At 45.1% G+C, this 15,094-nt stretch overlaps 1 protein-coding gene across 3 annotated transcripts; it reads right to left on the bottom strand.

The window, feature by feature from the left end:
• Nucleotides 1-12: 12 nt before the first annotated feature.
• Chkb (choline kinase beta) lies at nt 13-3,479 on the bottom strand. 3 transcript variants are annotated; one of them, XM_021638950.2, is made up of 11 exons: nt 2,829-3,460; nt 2,521-2,629; nt 2,200-2,313; nt 1,895-2,028; nt 1,616-1,711; nt 1,419-1,477; nt 1,260-1,341; nt 1,033-1,141; nt 794-897; nt 467-548; nt 13-308 (listed from the first exon to the last, which is right to left on the bottom strand). In XM_021638950.2, the coding sequence occupies exons 1-11, from the start codon at nt 3,050-3,052 to the stop codon at nt 234-236; spliced, it is 1,188 nt and encodes a 395-aa protein (XP_021494625.1). In that variant the 5' UTR covers nt 3,053-3,460; the 3' UTR covers nt 13-233. The 3 variants fall into 3 exon arrangements, with proteins under 3 accessions (XP_021494625.1, XP_021494626.1, XP_060244806.1); XM_021638951.2 differs by having other exon boundaries at nt 1,895-2,042; nt 2,829-2,968; XM_060388823.1 differs by lacking the exon at nt 467-548 and having other exon boundaries at nt 2,829-3,479.
• Between the last annotated feature and the right edge of the window lie 11,615 nt (nt 3,480-15,094).

Here is a 15,094-nt window from a genome sequence, read left to right as displayed (position 1 = left end):
CTGTATCCCTCATTTTGCATTTCCAAAGAAGTTCATTTATTTCGGTATACAGCCTCAGGGTTCCCATGTGCCCACCTCAGGCAACTACTCAGACAGGGGAACAGAGGTCAGCTATTTCAACAACAGTCTCACTTAGAGGCACAGCCCAGTCTCTGGGGTCTCCTGTTCTTTGGCCCTCCCTCCAAGGTCCTGCCCTGGAGGCTCCAGATGAAATTTGAGGTGGGGTTGGATCGTCAAGATGATGTGTGGAAACTGGTCAGCTGGCCCTTCTGCTCGAAGTAGAACTGGAACCGAGACTGGGCATACTCCTAAGGAAGGAAACCCATAATACAGAGTAGTGATAAGGCTTGGAAGCAATTATCCTTTACCTGCTGGGTTCTGCCCATAGCCCCTGGGGATTCCTGGAGGTCCTGACCAGCGCTACTCCCCAGCCCCACCCAGCATGCCCACTGTACTAGTTACTTACCAAGTAGCCAAAGTCTATGGTAGACATAGATGCCTGCAGGGTGGACCACAGACCCCAGAAAAAATGAGATGCCAGAGCATAGCTAGGGAACGGGGCAGGAAAAGGAGATGCCACAAAGAATCCACTTAGCATTGCCTGGCTTCCCCCAAGCTGGTCAGTCTCCAAAGTCCCACCTGCTCTGCCATTTTCCTAATCCCTTCCCTCACTGTGACTCTTTGTGCTTTTTTTCTGCTGGCCTTTGATCTTATCTTCCATCTCTACACTGTACTACTACTTTTTCTTCTAATTCCTCCCTCCTTCCTCCCAGCCCTTCCCTTCCTTTCTTACCGATTGCTCTCTATCAGCAAATCTTCTTCCAGCTTCTTCTGCTCCTCTTCAGAGAGGATCTCACCTTTCTGGACTTCTGCCAGATAATGGCGAATGAAATGGAGCTGAGATCAAAGGACAAGAGTCAGAAACTCGAGAGAATATCACCCTCTGTAGCCAGTATTTTTTTTTCCCAAACAAAATGAAAAAACAAACCCAAACCAGAATGTTTCTCTTTTTCCAACTGCCAGCCTATATACCTGCTGTTCTCTAGTGGGGTAGTCTGTGGGTCTTGCGTTGTAGAAAGGCCATCCCTCATGAGTATAATCATAAACCCACTCACAAAAGTGATTGCCAATGTCAAAGCCCCTGGGGAAAGAGAGCAAATACTCAGCCCATGAGCAGCTGGGATGCAGAGATGAAGGCCAGGCCTGTTGTGCCAGGGCCCTGCAGGAGGTCCCACGGGAGGCTGTCCTCCCATTCTTACCTGTAGTTATAACTACTGTACTCAAAATCAACCAACATGAGGTTGTCATCATTTTTTGGTTCTGAGAGCAGTAAGATGTTCCCTGGGGGAATGGGGATTTTGGTCACTTCGGGGCACTCTGCTCCCTTCAGCTCAAAGATTTGACATACTTTCTCATACCTTCCTGGATGTCATTGTGGCAGAAGACCACTGGTGACGGGACAGCATCTAGTAACTTCCTATAGAGGAAGAAGGGCATAGGTTGTAAGGCCTGTGACCACAGCCATCTTCCTAGGCCAGCTCCTGGCTCTGGTCCTCAGCAAATCCCGGGGAGGATGCTGAGAGATGCCTGGTGCCGCCCCAGTGTGTGCCGTCACCTGAGGTTGCCCATCTCATCCTTCAGGCTGTACATCTCCAGCAGGTTCATCTCGGGGGAGCCAGTGGAGGGCAGGTCCTGGATCTGCTTTATGTACCTGTAAGACCCCAAAGGAGATTCATTCACTCTATCTTTCCCCATCCCCTACCCCTATTGATTCTCAAATTTTCCTGTCACTGTGATTTGGGTGGGAATCATGAGATTCCATGATAGATCCTGGAGCACCTATTCACTCAGCTAGAGCTTTGGTTTAGGTGCCTGGTTCCCAAATTTGACTCACCGCTCCATGGTCCCAAACAACCAGTGGGGCTCCTTGGTGAAGGGCATCTCCATACCATGGAAGCGGGCCATCTTTGTTGCAATGGCTCCTGACAACACTGGGTCCCGCAGCTCTTGAGTTTTCAGTGGCCGGCTCTGTACCCAGTAACCTGTCAGGATGGTGAGGGGGCTGGGGCGGGAGGGGGGAGGGATATGGGATGGGAGGAGATCAAGGTCTTAGGGAAATTTCCCTAACTGGGATTTGAAGGCAGACATCGGGGAAAGGGAAGGGCTTGGTAAAAACAACAACAAAAACTGGGCTCTTACTGGGATGTACTGTTCCAGGCGGCCCTCTGGAAACACTCCATAAAGTTGGGGCCCTAGGGACCTCTCTGCGAGAATGGCGAACATCACGCTTTCTAATACCAAGGAGTCTACACCCTGAAGGAAGATGAATGGCAAAGGGGCCCACGTCAGAAAGTGCCGGAGGTAAGTGGGCACCGGTGCAAAACGAGGTTTTTCTTCATCCATCATAGCTAGGACTTCCGGTCTTACAAGGAATTCTGGAGCATCAGCATATGTAGCTTCACAATTTAGACAACACTTGCGCTCCAGAGGTCCAAACTCGCTTTAGACTAAGGCCCTCACCTGCAGAATGGCTCCATACACTCGCAGCAACACCTCGCGGGGCTCCCCGCCAACACTGGGCAGGTGGTCGGGTATCGAGCATCGGAAGAGCAGGTTGCTGAGGCCTCCGCTGCAGAGCCACACAGGTCTCGGGCTCAGCGAAGGTTGCCCCGATTGGTGGGGACCCGCTCTAGCCCCACCTCCCTAGAGGATCTCGCCACGCCCCCCCAGCGCAGCCGCCTGCACACCCGGCCCCGCCCCCGCCCCCGCGTAGCACTGACAGCAACGGAACAGGGCGTGTCTCGAGGACCCTGAGGCTGACCCCTGACCTCACGGGGCAAACGCTCAGCTCCTCCGGCAGCACTTGACGCCAGGCCCCGCCCAGGTACTCCCGGCACCACTGATAGGCTCGGCACTGCGCCTCACGAGACAGCGAGGAAATGCGCCGCCGACCAGGGATGGCCGCCGGGCGCTTAACATCCTGAAAAATGTTCTTGGTCAGGCAGCCGCCGACAGCCCCTCCTCCGGCCACACCTGTCCCATCCGAGGCCATGACGTGGATTCCGTTGGGCTCAACGTCTGCCGATGCTCAGCAACCTTCAGGTGGGCTTAGCTCCTTCCGGCTAAGCTCGGTTCCGCTTCCGGCCGTCCGGAGCGTGCCTCTCCAGCCCTGGGATGGTTTCCAAGCCAGAGACGATTCTCAGGGGTGCGGCGTTCAGGGCCAAAACCGACGGCGGGTCTCTCTGAGCGGGGCGCGCTCCGGTTACGCCCTCTAGGCGGGTCTCTGCAAAGACAGGCTGCTGCGGGTACTGTGTCCGGAACCGAGGAAGTGACGTAGGCCAATCCGGAGCGCCGCAGGCCGTTGGGCTTCAGCTCAGTTACCTGGGGCCAGGCTCTAGGCGACGATGCTAGATTGTGCCTCGATTATAACACCTGCATTGTGAGACAGCCGACTAGAGCTTAGAGCGATCGAGCGTGCAGTGGCACTTGGTGAGTGAAAGGAGAGAATGGGATTTTAAATTCCGTCAGGTCTCCTTTCCACAGGGCAGCGTGTATATCCAGTGCTGGAAGGCGTGTAGCAATCAGTCCGTCGTGCCCAACGCTGCGTGCATCTCATGAGAGCTGCGAATGCGACCTAACAAAATAAACTGAAATATTATGAGGTGGAATTCCCCCCCACCCCCACCCCCCAGATGGTGTGTGTGTGTTTGCCTATCTGTCTCCTGTTAAATATCGGGGAGAGGGGGACATGAGTGGTCAGCCCGGAAGGGAAGCCAGCACAGTTCATAATTCCTTTGAAGGAATGAGGTTTATTAGAATGAAAGGGCCTCAAAGCCATAATTGAGCTTCGGGATCAGGGAGAGAGAATCACACAGAAATAATAAAATAAAATATAAAATCCGGAGCTCTAAACAGGAGACTTTAAAAGTAAAAAAATAAAAATAAAAATAAAATTCTTTTTAAAGCCTAGGGAAGAACTTCATAAAGTGCGTGTATTAAAAAGGCAGGCGTAGTGGTGCAAGCCTTTACACCCAGCATTCAGGAGGCTGAAATTGGTGGTTGGTTAACTGTGAGTTCGAGGCCAGCCTAGTCTACATACCGAGCTCCAGGCCAGCCAGAGCTACTTAGTGAGACCCTGTCTCAGAAAACAGAGAGATGCTATGATAATTAATGGGGTGGGGTGGGCAGAGGAGCCGATGAGAAAGCAGCCTGCAGAGCAATCTTTGAAGTAGACCACTGAGGCATTTTTTCCAGACCAATTTAAATAAAAAAGAAATTTGACTTTTTTTTTTTTTTTTAACCTGGGATTATAAGGAAGTTTCATGTCACCTTATCTGGTTCAATGCAGCTAATATACAGGACAAAGAACATGCAGCCAGGAACTCCTTAGGACAATAAATCGTGGACTGTTGTCAGTTCACAGTACAGGCAGTTTTACTCTCCGTCCCACTGAGAGTTTCAGAGAGGCATCTGCTGATCGAGGCTATGGGAGTTTGCCTAAAGATGTAGGCTGGTGCTGGGTGGCGGAGGCACACCTCTCTAATCCCAGCACTCCGGAGGCAGAGGCAGGTGGATCTCTGTACATTTGAAGCCAGCCTGGTCTACAGAGTGAGTTCCAGAACAGCCAAGGCTACACAGTGAAATCCTGGGTCCTAGAAGTGTGGGGGGTGGGGGGTAGCGAGGGGGGAAGGGGCGTGGCAAGGGAGAGGCAATGATGACACGTTAGTGCTGTGTGCAGGGGGTGTCCTAACAGCCACACTACTTTGGACCATGAACCTTGTGGAGAGTGAACTTTGTAGATGATAATGTTGTGTTATGTTGCAATGTTAAGAAGCTAGACATGCCTGGAGATATTAGGCCCTGATTTCATTTTTGGCTAGCTTTAAAGTCTGGGGAGAGTTACAGGCTCTGCTTTCTGGGCAGAGGTTCTGGGTGAACGTGGCCTTGATTCTACTGTCTGATTGGAGCAGACCAGACCCTATCATTCCAATCTGTTTTTCACATAACTGCTCCTATCAGTAATTCAAGTCAGATCTGGATTGGCGTAGCTTGCCCTTTAAATGTGCCTTATTAGAGGTCAGCTTCTGAACCTGTGAGTCATGTATAACCCAATGAGGTTGGCCAAATGTGGTGATTGGTGAGAGGGTTGGCAACAGTAAAGATTTCCAAACAAGTAATAACCAGAAATTAATTTTTAAAATCCAGACATAATGAATTCAAGGTGTTTCTGACCACTAGACAATTTAATTGTAATCTCAGTTTTGAACATACAGCGCGCATACAGCATTCATTATACATGCTGTCATGCCACCATATGGTAAAAAATACCTGAAAGAGCTTGGCTAGGATTTGAGACTATTGTATATTAGAGACAGTTGGTGAGTGAAGGTGGTCTCCTGTGTCTGGCCAGGTTCTTGTCAACTCTTCAAGAATAGAGAAGGAAGACAGTAAAGGAAAACATGAGTAACTTTATTTGACATATGGAAACAAGGAATTCCAAGGGTCTTGGTGGCAAGAAGTATTTCTGAAATGGGTCTAAACACTATTTGATACTACATTTTTAAAAAGATTTATATAAATCTTTATTTATATAGTATTCTGTCTGCATTTGTGCCTGAAGGCAAGAAGAGGGCACCAGTTCTCAATATAGATGGTTATGAGCCACCATGTGGTTGCTGGGTATTGAATACCAGTGCTCTTAACCATCTTAAGCCATCTCGCCAGACCCTTTGTACTACATTTTTAAAGCCATACTCAGTGTGGATAACTATAAAATAGTATCAATCAATTCTGAAAAAAAAAAATGGTGAAGATGCTCTACACCCCAGAGTATCAAACATTCAGCCAAGATTTAATATTTTTGTGTTTTGCTTTATTTTGGTTTTGGTTTTTTTGAGACAGTGTTTCTCTGTGTTGCCATGGCTATTCTGGAAGTCACTCTAGAGTGATCAGGCTGGCCTGGAACTCACAGATCCACTTACCTCTGCCTCCTGCGTGCTGGGACTAAGGGTGTGCACTACCACTGTCTTGGCAAGATTTAATGTTTTATGTAAACGTAAGCTGGTCTGTCTCATTAGAAAGCATTTTTTTCCATCTTAATAAAAGGTAAAGTTTTATATATATATATATGAATTATTTTTAAGTGTTTTGTGAATTAGTATCACTAAATGTTTTATTTGTGTACTCACTTTATATTATCTATATACCTGAGGTTGAGTATAAATTTCTCAGGTAAACAAAGTCACTAGTGAAAAAAGTTTGTTAGGAGTAGGGACCCCTACTGTTGGCTTCTCTCCTTCAGTGTACTTAGATTTGTCTTAAGGGAGAGAAAAACAAAAACAAGAGAATCTTCAGGAATATGCAAAACAGGCACAAAATATGCAAAACTGCAGGCACAAAATAAGGCCTAGAAGGAGTCTGTTGCAAAGCAAAACAAGACTCACAAGGGCAGGGAAGTGGAGGAGAGACTCTTGTGCAGGCCTGCAGGAGAAGCAAATAGTCTCATAGCTTGCTAGTTCTTGCTTCAATTTCTCCATCAAATAAATAGTTCTAGGATGAGAGTTTGAGGTTCACTGCACACAAGATTTATTGCAGCAAAATATAGCACACAGAGAGCACAGCACACAAAGTCACAGCTCACGTGTGTGTGTGTGTGTGTGTGTGTGTGTGTGTGTGTGTGTGTGTTTTGGTGAGCAGCATTTGCCCTTGGGACTGTCCAGATGGTCTTTAGTTCCTTTCTCAGGTCAAACTCTGACCTACATGCAACTGTGGAAAACTGCAGGCAGAAAATAAGGCCTAGAAGAAATCCCTTGCAAAGCAAAACAAGACCACAAGGATAGGGAAGTGCAGGAGGAAGGAGGAACTCAGATAAAGGGGTCAGAGAGACTTCATGCTCAAGTTCTGCTTGCAGAGCTATCTTTAGTAGTTAGCTAAATAATGCGTAAACAGCAGTGGAAAAAATAAAAATTGTTCATTCCTGAAGTGAATCCTGTGTCTCTGCTATTATTCCCCTATCCCAGCCCCTGTATTGCCCACAGCTGTACTAGGTGGGACAGATTTGTATGTGTTGTTAGTAGGGTGTGGGACAGGGCTTGAATTGGACCTGGCAGATACACTTTGTGGGTTTCGTCATTTTGAAGACAACAGGAACCTGGCTGGGTGAGATAAGGTGGGGGAAACCTTTGAAGTTTCTGCTTGGGTTGGGTTGGCATGGGTTTAGTGAGAGTGAGAGGTAGTCATCGTGGTGGCAGATGCCTATAATCCCAGTCCTCAGAGAGGCCTTTTTTTCAGGCAGGTGAATCTCTATGAGTTTGGGGTCTACAGATCGAATCCAGGACAGCCAAGGATACACAGGGAAAAACCTTGTCTCAAAAAACCAAAAAGAATAGAATGAGACTGAGGGATAGTTAGCCCATCCATCTTACCAGAGGTGGGTGGGAAGCCTCTCCAACAGGAAGGTTTCTTTTTGACTAAGAACCTGGAAATAAGCCATCTCAGTTCAGAAGATAATTGGAGCTAGCTGTAGTGGCACACACCTTTATTCCCAGAACTTGGGAGGCAGAAGCGGGTAGATTTCTATGAGTTTGAGGCCAGCCTGGTCTACATAGTGAGTTCTAGAACAGATAGGACTGCATAATGAGATCCTGTATCCCTGTCTCAAGAGAAAAGGAAAGAAAGAAAGAAAGAAAGAAAGAAAGAAAGAAAGAGAAAGAAAGAAAGGAAGGAAGGAAGGAAGGAAGGAAGGAAGGAAGGAAGAAAGGAAGAAAGAAAAAGAAGAAAGGAAGGAAGGAAGGAAGGAAGGAAGGAAGGAAGGAAGGAAGGAAGGAAAAAGTGGGAATTAGGGGCAGGGAAGAGAGGGATGTTGTGTTTTGAATGATAATGGCCTCCATAGACTCAGATTCGAATGCTTGGTTACCAAGGAATGGCACTATTAGGAGATATGGTCTTGTTGAATGGAGTAGGTGTGCCCTTGATGGAGGAAATGTGACAGTGGAGGTGGGCTTTGAGGTTTCAAATGCTCAAGCCAGGCCCAGTATCTCTATTTTTTTTTTTCTGCTGCCTATGGATCTAGATGTGGAACTCTTAATATACTACTATTCCAGTACCAACCATGTCTGCCTGTGTGTTGTCATACTTCTTGCCATGATAACAATGGGCTAAACTGTAGAAGGAATGTCTTATGCATTGTATGGATGTAGCATATGTCAATAATAAATCTGATGAACTATAGCAGGAAATAGAAGGTGTGACATCTGGTAGGCAGAGAGGATTCTGGGAGAGAGCCAGGTGCAGGAGATTCACCAACAAGATGTGAAAAAGACAGACACATGGTGCCTGAACTGAGGTAACCAGCCATATGGTAGAATGTCAATTAGAATAAATGGGTTATTTTAAATTATGAGCTAGTTAGAAAAGAGCTTAACTATATGGCCTAGGTCTTTGTGAATACACTTGAGTTTCATGTGTCGTTATTCCGGGAGCTTAGGGTTGGGAGGAAAAAAAAACAACCAGAACACTAAACCTCTGAACCATAAGTAAGCCCCAATTAAATGCTTTTCTTTATAAGAGTTGCTTTGGTCATAGTGTCTCTCTACAGCAATAGAACACTAAGACAGAGGGTAACTGGGATTGAGCCGGATCTGATCCAGGGTGTCTCTCTCTAGCTGTCTGCCTATTTAAAAAGTAACTGTCTCCTGTCTTCCCTCAGTCTTTAGAACCATTTGGGAGGAAATGTATAGAGCATGTACCTGCAGTGCTGGAAACTCAATCTGTACAAGATCAGCTTCATTAAGGAAGAGCTTGGGCTGGAGAGTGAGGTGGTCTAAATGGTGCTCTAACTGGTGCCAGAAGTCGAAGCAATTAAGCACTGAGTATTCTCAGTGGGAGGACTATCAGGCTGTAGGATGGAGGTGGGGAGGACAGGTCAGTATTCTTACCTCTGCCCCAGGACCTCATTTTTGGTACTCCAGGTTATAGGGGCCCTCACTTGACCAAGTTCTACTTCTGTCCTTTTTGCTGAGAGTGAAGCCATCCCTTTTGTTTGTGTCTCAGCCCTGAGGGCTCCTATTAGGTGCCTGCCAAGTTTAGCTCCCATTTGAGGTGTCTGCCCTGCACCTCAAATAAGAGGCAGAGGGACAGGAAATGTCAGGGTGAGGTGGCTGGAGGGAAGAGGAGCAGCAGTAGATAGCCAGAACAACAGCAGCAAAAGTCAGCACAATTATCATTTGCTATGAAGGTTGTTGCTACATGGAGATAATATTTCTTTCATACAGAAATATTTTCAAGCAAAAATGTTAAAGTGGCAATTAACCAGGTTTAAGGCCTAGGTATATGTGCCCTTAGGTATGATTCACTCCTCTCCTGCATAGTTCGTGGACCTCAGAAATAAAACTGTTAACTTTGTTTTTAGTAAAGATGTCCTAACTTTCTGCATCTCCGTGATTTAGAGTTTTGCTTTATCAACTATAATCTTGTTGGGGACAGATTAGGCACCATCCTGTGATCTTTTTAAAAAAAAACAAATCTTTTAAATTTTTTATTAATTACACTTTATTCCCTTTGTCTCCCCCCATAATCCCCTCCTAATTCCATCTTCCCTCCCCCTTCTCCATGCATGCCCCTTCCCAAGTCCACTGAGAGGGGAGGTCCTCCTCTCCTTCCTTCTGACCCTAGTCTATCAGATCTCATCAGGAGTGGCTGCATTGTCATCTTCTGTGGCCATCCTGTGATCTTATTTAAAAAATTTTTAACCTTTTAAAGTTTTTAATTTCATAACTAACAAAAACTGTACATACGGCTATTGTAGAGATAAATTAAATATTGCTCTTGCTTGAGAAGCCTACTTTGAGAAGGTCTGATTGTTTTTGTTTTATTTGTTGATTTGTTATTTTCTTTTCTTTTTTTTTTTGTGAATTTGACACAAACTAAAGTCATCTGAGAAAGGAGAACCTGAACTGAGAAAGTCCTCAAATCAAATTGGCCCATACACAAGCCTGTGGGTCATTTTCTTTCTTTTTTTTTTTTTTTAAGATTTATTTATTATTTATACAACATTCTGCCTGCACACCAGATCTTACTATAGATGGTTCTGAGCCACCATGTGGTTGACTGGGAATTGAACTCAGGACCTTCAGAAGAACAGCAAGTATTCTTAACCTCTGAGCCATCTCTCCCGCCCGCTGTGGGTCATTTTCTTGAGTGATTGTTGATGTGAAAGAACACAGTCCACTGTAAGTGGTACTCCTACCAGGCAGATGGTCCAGGGCTGTATAAACAAGCTGAGGAAGAGTAAGCCAGTAAGCAGCATGCTTCCAAGGCTTCTGTTTCAGTTCCTGCCTCCAGGTTCCTGCTCTACTTTGATGATGGGCTGTGATGTGGAAATGTAAGCCAAATAAACCCTTTCCTCCCCAAGTGGCTTTGGTCATGATGTTTTATCACAGCAATAGAAACACTAAGACACCCATACTCATGTTCTTGGATGGGCCTCACTCCTGAGTACCTTTATGCTTAAATCCATGTTTCAAATGTCGTTTAATAATAAACTCTAATTCTGCTTAATACTGGCTTGTCCTGAAAAATTCCTTTCTTCAGTGAGCCCAAGAATCCAGTCTTACCTGAGTGAACATCTCTGAAAAAGAGTTCCTCGGGTTGCTGGAGGAGGTCTGGCTGTGTCTCTAACCAGGTTGCTGATGTCTGTGAGAGCGGGTTTGGTAGTTGGAGTAGATTGGGTAATGCCTGAGGGACATGTCTTGATGTCAAATAGCAAAGATACACACATAACTTCTTTCTCTACAGGGTGGAACCGGAGCAGCAGAATAACTGTAGGCATTCCCGCACATATGGGCGATGGAGAACAGGGAAGCTTACAGGAAAACAGACAAGATGGAAGCATGGGACACAGGAGCTAAACAACGCCTTAACAGTTCTCAGCCCCATCCCTTGTATCAGTTTACTAAGGAGAGAGAGGCTGATGGCTTCTGAACGCAGGAAACTATTTCACTCTCCGTAATACACAGTTCTTTCAACGGCATTGTGATGGCATTCCAGCATGACACAAATCTTGTCCTGTTTTCCCTGCAACATACTTTTAACCTTCTGATTTGGCCCTTATCTATGTCTATTTTGGAACAATCTTAGGAAAAAGTCTTATTTTGCTATACAAAGTCCATCCTTAGTTCAAAATGTTCTACTAATTACGTCTTTTCATTCCTTCATCTTTTTACTAGCATATTTTTACCCTGTTTCCTTTGTTAACATCACAAAATATACTAAAGATCTAGTCATGAGCCGGCGCGGTGGTGCATGCCTGTAATCCCAGCACTCAGGGAGGCAGAGGCAGTTGGATCTCTGAGTTCAAGGCCAGCCTGGTCTACAAAGCGAGTCCAGAACAGCCAAGGCTACACAGAAAAACCCTCTCTCTCTTCTCTCTCTCTCTCTGTACATATATATATATATATATATATATATATATATATATATATATACACACATACATATATATACACACATATATATGTATATATATATATAAAAGATCTAGTCATGAGACAGCAACATATCAAAATAAATTCACCAATTTACCAATAGATCATTGAACCCAACCTGTACTTGTAACAGAACGAATAAACTGCATCATTTATTGACCTGCAGCAAAAATACAAGTTTTTATTTTTCTACAGTTTTTATATAGACTTTATTGATGCTTGAATTTTTAAAAAGCTCTTTTACATTTTTTTTCTTTTTAGTCTCACATGAGCCTAGGAATAACAGAAAGGATTACACTGAAACCAAGGCTGACCAAGATAAAAAAAAAATTAACCAATTTGAGTAGCAAAACTATCTTAGTGTAAGGGAAAAAGGTCAGGGAAAAAACAAACAGAAGCAGCGGATGTTGAAGAGAGAAGAAAAACACAGAGGTGTGGGATAGAGTGCCCTCTTCTTGAGCAGGATTCTGCTCAACCCTTTATGGTGTTTTAGAGATAATATCAGGCTGAGGGTCTTAGGGGTTCTCAGAGAAAGAATTCCAGAACAGAGTCAGCAGAGGTTTAATGAGGACCATTAAGGTACCTTTTCTGATGAGAAAGATGTCTGGTTCCCCCACGTATTTGGAAACCCTGATTGATTTTGAAGGTCTTTCTCTTATTCCCAGATTTTCAGCGATTTCATTATGTTTTGTGAGATTTGTTGAATGCTTTGGCCCTACAGATGCGGTAATTGTGGTTTGAATATAAAAGGCCCAACAAGCTCATGTGTTAAACGCTTGGCTCCAAGCTAGCCGCGCTGTTTTGGTAGGTTCTGTGAACTATAATGAGTTGTTGCCTATCTGGAGAATGTAAGGCACTGAGGTTATGTGTAGCCCTGGGTCCTATGTCCTCCTCTCTATGAAGAGGTGAATAACCTCTCCCTCCAGTGTTCTCACTGCCCCGAAGTTTTGTGCAAATGTGCAGAATCAATCAACCTCTGAAACCATGAGCCAACATGAAGCTTTCCTTTTTTTAAAGTTATGTCCCATTTATGTAGCTGAGAGTGGACTCAAGTTTTAGCCCCTCCAGCCCTAGCCTCCAGAACGCTAGGATTACAGGCCTATACCACCCAACTTAGTTCAAATTGTGTGTGTGTGTGTGTGTGTGTGTGTGTGCTCAAGCATGCACCATAGCACATATGTAGAAGTCAGATGACAATCTTAGTTGCTAGTCCCCACCTTTTACCTTGCTTTGAGTCTGTTGCTCAGCACCGTGCATGTCAGGCTAGCTGCCCTTCCAGCTTCCAGCGGGTCTCTTCTCTCGGCCTCTTATCTTTCATTACAGGTATATCGAGATTAAAAACACATGCTCACTACCACATCTGGCATTTATATAGGTTCCAGGTATCCAGTCTGAGACCAGGAGGCTTGTGCAGTAAGCACTTTACCCACTGAGCCTTCTTCCTTGTCACAGCTCACATAAAAAAGAAAAAAAAAATTCAACCAGGCGTGGTGGTACATGCCTTTAATCCCAGCACTCGGAGAGGCAGAGGCACAAGGACCGCTGTGGGTTTGAAGCCAGCGTGGACCACAAAGCGAGTCCACAACAGCCAAGGCTACACAGAGAAGCTCTGTCTTGAAATAACAACAAAAAATCATATTTTTAATTATGTTTACTTGCATGTATCTTGGGGACAGGGTACATGCATGAGTGCAGGTACAACAGAGGCCAGAGGCATGAGATCACCCAGAGCTAGAGTTACTAGCTGTTGCAAAGTACCCAGTATGGGTGCTGAGCCATCTCCCTATTCCCCGCTGTATTTAAGACCTATTTATTTTTAATATTTTAGATTTATGTGTGTGAATGTTTTGCCTACATGTATGTATGTATGCCACACATACATATGGTATGCCTGGTGTTCAAAGAGGTCAGAATAGGACATTGGACTGCCAAGAACTGAAATTATGGATGGTTGTGTGCCACCATGTGCTAAAAAATGGAACCCAGTCCTTACGAGAGGTCCTTAGCAAGTCTTTAAACCACTGCGCCATCTCTTCAGCCCCTTAAGATTTATTTGTATTAATTTTTAACCCCCCCAAACAAGTTCCAGTTGTTTCTTCCTTATGGCTCCCATTCTCTGGCCATCATGTACATATTTTCATTCTATGCATGACCATGAAAGCTATTCTAAAGTCCATGTTTGTTCATTCTCTTGTTCTGTCCCACATGAGTCAGTTTGGAGTAAGTTTTTTTCCCTCTAAGTTTTCACTGCTTCACTGCAGGTCTAGCATTTTTTAAAAATAAGTATTTTGGAAACTTTTTTTCATTATATGGTGTATTTTTATGGATGCAAGTTAATGTGAATGTTGCCCAGTTGAGTGTCTGGATTTTTTTATTCTCCTTTAAAGAATACTTTGGGCAGCCAGGCGTGGTGGCACACACCTTCACTCCCAGCACTTGGGAGGCAGAGGCAGGCAGGTCTCTGTGAGTTCAAGGCCAGCTTGGTCTACAAAGTGACCGCATCTTCAAACCCAGGTTTTCATTTGGGGAGACAGGCCTGCCCAGGGTTGGGCAAGGAGACCTTTGCAGGAGAGTTTTCCTGAGCTCACAAGGCAACTTAAAACTGAGAGGTTCATATATATGTGTGTGTGTGTGTGTGTGTGTGTGTGTATGTGTGTGTGTTTTATGAATATACCCCAAATCTTTTCTTTTATATAAGCAAGACTATGCTATATGCAATCTTTGTCATCAAATATTCATAATTTCTCTATGACTTTATAGATTCTTTGAAAAAATGGTTTTGAAGAGTTATATAGCATTTGCCAATGTACCCTCAGATAATAAATTCTCAACATTTCTTATCTTTCAGGATTAGGTGTTCAGATTGGCTTCACATTGTTATTATTGCATCGAACTTAGAAACACATCTTTGAACAATAAACCTGCATTTCTAATTGTGGTGGTTAGTCTTGTCAACTTGCCAGAATCTAGGATTACCTGGGAGAGGGAGCTCTGGGCATACCTGTGGGAGACTGTCATCTTAACTGTGGGCAAGGCCTGGCCTATGTGCACAGGGTACAGATCTGAGGGGCATGGGTTCATTCCTCTCTGCTTCCTAACTGTGGATTCGATGTGGCCGAATGCTTCAAGCTCTTGCTGCCTGGAATGCCTTGCTGTGGTGGACTGTTGAACTGTGTGTTAAACCCTTTCTCCTTTAAGTTGCTTTTGTTGGGAGGTTTGTGACAGCAGTCAAAGTCAGACTTCAATGTGGAGAACCAGACTTGACATGGTCTAGGCTTTTCCTGACCGCATCTTCAAGCCCAGGTTTTCGTTTGGGGAAGCAGAGTTGGCAAGGAGGAAGACCTTTGCAGGAGAGCTTTCCCGAGCTCACAGGGCAACTTAAAGCTGAGAGGTTCATTGTAATTATGTCTTTTCCATGTGAGAGGTGGAGAATCTGAGTTGGACCTGAGCAGAAACATGGTGCTATCAGGCTGGGATCCAAGAGCCATCCTCTGAGCAGCTCTTCCACAGGCACCAGGTGACCTGGGAAGCTGCAGAGAAGGCAAAAAAGCCTATAGCTTCACCAGTGTGTGAGCCTGAGTCCAAGAAAAGTAAGTGACCATTTCTCTTTG

The sequence above is a fragment of the Meriones unguiculatus genome, chromosome 8 (assembly GCF_030254825.1).
Source record: "Meriones unguiculatus strain TT.TT164.6M chromosome 8, Bangor_MerUng_6.1, whole genome shotgun sequence".
In the NCBI taxonomy this organism is placed as follows: domain Eukaryota; kingdom Metazoa; phylum Chordata; class Mammalia; order Rodentia; family Muridae; genus Meriones; species Meriones unguiculatus.
This window is presented reverse-complemented; position numbering and strand designations above follow the sequence as displayed.

Excerpts from the sequence above, each read along its gene's own strand:
- Chkb (XM_021638950.2), bottom strand. The coding sequence starts at position 3,052 with ATGGCCTCGGATGGGACAGGTGTGGCCGGAGGAGGGGCTGTCGGCGGC. Across the intron at positions 1,342-1,418 it reads CCACAATGACATCCAGGAAG|GGAACATCTTACTGCTCTCA; the intron begins GTATGAGAAAGT and ends CCATTCCCCCAG. Across the intron at positions 898-1,032 it reads ACCCCACTAGAGAACAGCAG|CTCCATTTCATTCGCCATTA; the intron begins GTATATAGGCTG and ends CTTTGATCTCAG.